Below are 6,601 nucleotides of genomic sequence, written 5' to 3'. Positions count from 1 at the left end.
TTGAAGTGGATTTAAACAAAGTGACATCAATAAGGCATCATAGCTTTCACTGGATTCACTGATAAGTCTATGTCAGGGTAGCCCAACTGCAGACCCATTTTTTTTATTTATTGTTGGCACATAAAAGACTGTAAAAAAGAACCAGCAAAATCGCTTCCAAGTGATTTTAATTTGGCAATCTGTTCCAAAGTATTTCACGCATAATAGAAATGTGTATTGCAATACAAATGTCCAGCAAGGTTTGAAGTGCTTAGGGTTTTAATCTTCTGTTTTGGGTTCTTGTGGGTCAATGTGCAGTCTATACATTATTTGTAATTATGTTCCGGCCCCTAAACATTCACAAATGAAAAAATATATAAAAAAATAAAAATCAGCCTGCAGCTGAATCAGTTTGATGATCCCTGGTCTAATGTAAAGTAACACTCAGTGTATACTATATAACATTGTAATGTTTCTCCACGGGTCTACAAACTGTGGAGAGGGGGGGTAGGGGCATAATAAAAAATATATATACAGTACCAGTCTAAAGTTTGGACAACCTACTTCACTCAAGGGTTTTCTTTATTTTTATATTTTCTCAACATTGTAGTGAAGACATCAAAAGTCCTGAAATAACACATAGGAATCATGTTGTGAGCAAAAAAGTGGTTAATCAAAATATATTTGAGACTTGAGATTTTTTCAAAAATAGCCACCCTTTGCTTGATGACAACTTTGCACACTCTTTTGGCATTCTCTCAACCAGCTTCAAGAGGTAGTCAACTGGAATGCATTTCACTTAAGGGGTGCTAATGTTAAAAGTTTAAATTTGTGGGAATTTTTTCCCTTCTTTAATGTTTGGTAGGGGTGCGTATCAGAAAATAGCCCTATTTGGTAAAGCCCATATTATGGCAGCACAACTCATAATAAACAAAGAGAAATTTATACTTTAAGACATAAGCCAGCAGCATACACCCTGCATCCTACTGCTGGCTTGCTTCTAAAGCTAAGCAGGGTTGGGTCCTGGATGGGAGACCAGATGTTCTGCGTGGAAGTGGTGTTGGAGTGCAGTAGGAGCCCCCCTTTTCCTCTGGTCTAAAAAATACTCGCCCAAATGCCAGGGCAGTGGATTGGGGACAATGCGGTGTGGGGCGCCGTTTTTTCGGGATGGGAAAGGTTAAACTAGGTGTCCTGAATCTCTGTGGTCACTAAGATCCATGGCACTTATTGTAAGGGTGTTAACCCAGTGGTCCTGGCTAAATTTCAATTGGCCTTCATACCATCACGGTCCGGAATCTCATCCACAGTTTACACTTGGCTCATTTATCCTCTCCCCCTGTAACTTATTCCCCAGGGTTGTTGGCTGTAAATGAGAATGTGTTTTCAGTCAACCTTACCTGGTTTAAATAAAAAAGGTCAGTCAATCCGAAAATGTCAGAACTTTGAACGTTTCTTCAAAACAGTAAAAAACTATCATGGACCTGGGCTCTCATGAGGACCGCCACAGGAAGGAAGACCCAGAGTTTTACCTCCGCTGCAGAGGATAAGTTTATTAGAGTTACAAGCCTCAGAAATTGCAGCCCAATAAATGCTTCACAAAATTCAAAGAACAGACACATCTTCAACATCACTGTTCAGAGGATACTATGTGAATCAAGGCCTTCATGGTCATTGCTGGCAAAGAAAACTAACTAAAAGGAACAATAGCAGCAGAGACTTGCTTGGGGGCAAAAGAAACACGAGCAATGGACATTAGAGGTGGATAATGTGTCCATTGGTCAGGAGTCCAAATTTGAGATTTTTGGTTCCAACCGCCATGTTTTGTGAGACGTGGTGGTCGGTGAACGTATAATCTTGCATCGTGTAGTTTTCCACCCGTAAAACATGGAGGGCGGAGGAGGTGTTATGGTGCTTTGCTGGTGACACTGTCTGTGATTTATTTAGAATTCAAGGAACATAACCAGCCATGGCTACCACAGCATTCTGCAGCAAATACGCCATCCCATCTGGTTTGCGCTTAGTGGGACTATCATTTGTTTTTCAACGGACAGATGACCCAACCTCCAGGCTGTGTAAGGGATAATTTGACCAAAGAAGGGAGAGTGAATGGAGTGCTGCAAATCAGATGCCTGGCTCCAGAATCACCGACTCAAAACACAATATGAGATGGTTTGAGGACTGAGTTGGACGGCGGCAGAGTGAAGGATAAGCAGCCACAAATGGTGATCAGCATATTGGGAAATCCAAGACTGTTGGAAAAGCATTCCAGGAGTATTGCTTGGCTTGAGAAATGCCAAGAGTGTGCAAAGCTCTCCATCAAGGCAAGATTCTACTTTGAATGAATCTCAAATTACATTTTGATTTGTTGACACTTTTTTTGGTTACTAATGATCCAGTTTATTTTATAGTTTTGATGTCTCACTTTAGTTCTACAATGTAGAAAATAGTTAAGAATAGAAGAAAAACCAGTGTGAATGAGACGTGTGTGGATTGGGGATTTGAAATTATACAAGTATGGTTTTTGACTAGATTCATAAATCTTTTCTGTTTAATTTCATAGCTGATCTATCCCTAAAAAATTTATTATAAATAAAACACATAAACAGTATTTACTATTCATGTTAATGTTTACCCTCTTGGCGTTCTGTGAGGCAGATAATGGCGCCCCTGTGTTGGCACCCCTGTCAGCCGTGTCCATGAGGTGTGGGCGTGCTCGTGCTGGTACTCATGATCTTACACAGACAGTGACTCCACCGCTGCCACCAGGCCGTGCAGGACGCTGCAACACTCAGGGTCTCCTGTGGGTTAGGTGGACCCACAGCTGCCAGAGCAGACATGAGCTATCACATGAAAGCAGGTCAAGTCAACAATACATTAAAACAAACCTCTATCTGGACAGGATTGGTTAACCTCAAAATGAGACAATGAGATTGGTAGTAGTGTAGTGAGTATTGCAAACAAAAAGATGTAGACTTTCAACATAGATTGCTTAGAATCATAGAACTGGTGCTGTACAAAATTGCTGCCCTGTTGATAAATAAGCATCCATCTCTCGAAGATGGAAATAAAGTACTCATGAGTGCTTTGGTCCTCTTGCCTCCAGCTGTTCAGAATGTGGAACTCTGAATCACTCACAATGTAGTTGATCTGAAACATAACCACTGAAGCAATATAATGTGCTGTGCCCAACTCGGAATATGAATGAACACAGACGAGTTGGCCAACGCACAGACAGACTATACTCCGTTCTGACCTGGGCTAAAACAGACTAGACCGCCAGGCTATGGGATGGGGGACTCACCAGTTTCTTGAGGGGGTAAACGTCGTAGAGGATGCGGCAGTACTCCATGGAGCACTCCACAGCACAGGTCCACAGGGACTTGGACACTGGGGCCAGCGGGATCATGCCCTGGCCACGGCTCTTGGTCAGCACGTCACACTCCACCTGCTGCCGACTGGACTCTGCCATATAAGGGCAGTGGTCGACCACGAAGGCTGTCTTGTGGGAGACTGAGAACATCATCCCTGGTTCAGCCCTGTGTGAGTTCTGCTGAGGTGATAGGAGATATTTCGTCTGGTGTTAAAATACCATCTCTTCTCAATTTAGATAAAAAGAGCAAGGCACCAGTAACGTTAGCTAGCTGCAGCCTACGTAGTGACACCAATTTACCATTGCTAATATATACAGTAGCTAACTAGGTTGAAAGAGAAACATGCCCTTTAGCTATAATGTCCTTTAGCTAGCTAACGTAAGTTAGCTGAGATAAGTTACCCTGGCCCCTGCAATGTCGTTAGGATAACGGTCGTTAGCTAGCTTGCTTACTTAACTTGGCTAGCTAGATTTAATTACAAGCGTTAGCTAGCTAGCTAGTTTCCAGACCGATTAAAAAACTTAATTGCTACGTTAGCTAGCTAGCTAAGTAGTGGGTGAGCCGTCTGCAGAAGTACCTGGGACCGATGAGACTGAGGCGAGTCGATTTGCCAACGTTAATCCAAGCTAATGTTAGTTTAGTTTGCTAGCCAGATTAGCTATCAAACATACTTAGCTTACAAATTAGTCTAAATTAAAGTAAGGTTTTCACACCATATAGCACCCGTATTGTATGGTTCCTTTCCACCAACGAAAATATGGATTGTAGTTGTACAACTAAGTTAATAGCTATCTATGTAGGTAATAAAAAAAACGACATAATGCTGAAGCAAAAAAAAATCAGAGGCGGCTGTAGATGTTATTGATGGAACCATGTCCGTCGTGTATGGATGGTCCGTGTCTTACTTCAACATATTTTCATGGTTCCTGTCTTCTTTGCTTAGATAAATTGAGCAGGGTTCCCCAAGTGGAGGCCCGCGGACCAAATTTGGTTTAATTTGACCCCCAAGTTTTAAGAATTTTCATTGTTGGACATAAAAGGCTGTAAAACACCAGGAAAATAGATCCAATTGATGTTAATTTTGGAAATATGTCCCCAAGTATTCCCACTCATATGTTTTTAATTTAACTAGGCAAGTCAGTTAAGAACAAATTCTTATTCTTTCTTATTCTTCTTTACAATGACTTTCGGTGACTGGCCCAACGCTCTAACCACTAGGCTACCTGCCGCCACGTATTTGATTGTATACCAAAAATATATAAATGTATTGGATTTATATAGCACTTTTCTACCAACTGAGCTACCATTTTTGTGTCAGAACATTCACCATACATCAGCTATCAGGTGGAGAGATGAGGAGTGATGTATGCCAATTAGGAATGAGGGGGATGATTAGGCGGCCATGATGGAATGTGGCCAGGTTGGGAATTTAGCCATGACACCGGGGTGAGAACCCCTACTCTTACAATAAACTTCATGGGATTTTGAATGACCACAGAGTCAGGACACCAGTTTTAACGTCCCATCCGAAAGACGGCCCCCAATGTTCCCAAATGTAATCAAGGTTTGAAATTATTCTGTTTTAGTCAAATATTAAATCTGTTTAGGCTTCTTGCGGTCAATTTGAAGTGTACGAATATGTTTTTATTATGTCCCGCCCCCCAGACCATCCTCTCAAGAAAAAATTGGCCCATGGCTGAATTTAGCTGATGATCCCTGCTGTTGAAAATGTGCACAATCCATGTGCAGCATATGACACGTTCAATTTAAATATTTTTCATTTAAATCGTATAAATCATGTATTTTGACAAATCATGTATTTGCTTTCATTTCAATTTGTCATTATGGCTATACTCTGTATTATGATAAGAAAGGTTGGAACAGTATTTGTCAGGGCACAATTATGATGGGGAACAGTATCTATTTGATAGGGAACAGTTGACCCAAACCTATCTGATGGGGTATCAGTACCTGATAGGAAGCAAAGATGGTGAACAAAAGTATCTGCGAACACTGTGATATGGAACTTATCTAATGGGAAACCGTATGGGAACAGTAGGTACATTGAATATGGAACAGGGAACAGTAGGTCTATCTAATATGGAACAGTATATGGAACAGTATCTGACAGGGAATTTGGTTGGGAACAGAACAAATAACAAGATGTGCTCGATATTCATTGTCAACACTCAAGATATAAAATTCAAAAGGGACTCGCACATCTGAGCGATCTTTGTTGCAGGTGCATGGTAACAGTTGAATAAGATGAGAAAAAGATTAAACCTACACACTGCTCTTGCTAGTATCGCTGCTCTTTATTAAGCTTTATGTATCGGCCTCAAGGCCTTCGTCAGAGCTTTTTTTGTTTTTTGAAAAAGCTCTGACGAAGACCTTGAGGCCGATACGTAAAGCTTAATAAAGAGCAGTTACACTACCAAGTGCAGTGTGCGGGTTTCTCAAGACATGAAATTGCACAATATATGAATGGATGTCAAACGATTGTTCAATTAAATGTGAGGTACTTTGGCCTTCCTACTGTTATGTTCATTTTGTTCATTTCATCACTGCTTTTTCAGGACCCCTAAGCTCTTTGACGCCCCTCAGGGGCCGCCTGGTTGAGAATCACAGACCTATAACCAGCAAATGCAATAATAACATTTTCCAATGAGAATCATTCATTGCATATGGAAACTGGAAAACAGTTTCATATTACAATACGGGCCTAAAGAATGCTGTTGCATATATATATATATATATACTGTATATATATATATATACAGTCAATTATTAGACCGTACTTATGTGGGCGTTACAAAGCTGCCCGTCCTGCCAAGTCGCTCAAAAACTGATCTCGGAAATGGCAGACCTACATTGGTTTGATAACAACATTGTGGGAGGAAACCCGTCTGTCGGAGACTACTAAAAAAACACCTCCTAAAGTACCCATAGTACTCATAGGACTACCCCACCCATTCTCTCAAGTTTGAACTTGATCTAAAAAGCATGCAATGTTTTTTCATTTGAAACAATGTTGAGAAATAAAGTGGGAACTTTTGAAATACATGCAGCTCATTGGCGGTGATCTCACATGAATTGTTAATTCCGCTGTAACATTTTGCTATCCAGGTTTAACCGTTGATGACTTGTTGTGATATGTGACATATTTGAGATGAATGAGAGTGGGGACAACATTCTTGAAATGGATTATGGATTCTTATGTCCGCAGACTAATCTTGGATGGCGACACGGAG

General features: G+C 40.9%; 1 protein-coding gene across 1 annotated transcript; it reads right to left on the bottom strand.

Moving 5' to 3' along the window:
- Positions 1-2,663: 2,663 nt before the first annotated feature.
- LOC112075369 (integrator complex subunit 13-like) lies at positions 2,664-4,262 on the bottom strand. Its single transcript, XM_070440886.1, has 4 exons — positions 4,064-4,262; positions 3,281-3,526; positions 2,953-3,126; positions 2,664-2,819 (listed from the first exon to the last, which is right to left on the bottom strand). Exons 1-4 carry the CDS (start codon positions 4,064-4,066, stop codon positions 2,664-2,666), a joined length of 579 nt encoding a protein of 192 aa, XP_070296987.1. The 5' UTR covers positions 4,067-4,262.
- Positions 4,263-6,601: the final 2,339 nt, after the last annotated feature.

The sequence above is a fragment of the Salvelinus sp. IW2-2015 genome, unplaced genomic scaffold (genome assembly GCF_002910315.2).
Source record: "Salvelinus sp. IW2-2015 unplaced genomic scaffold, ASM291031v2 Un_scaffold3110, whole genome shotgun sequence".
NCBI classification, from domain to species: Eukaryota; Metazoa; Chordata; class Actinopteri; order Salmoniformes; family Salmonidae; genus Salvelinus; species Salvelinus sp. IW2-2015.
The sequence above is the reverse complement of the archived record's forward strand: the minus strand, read 5'-3'. Positions and strand labels throughout refer to the sequence as shown.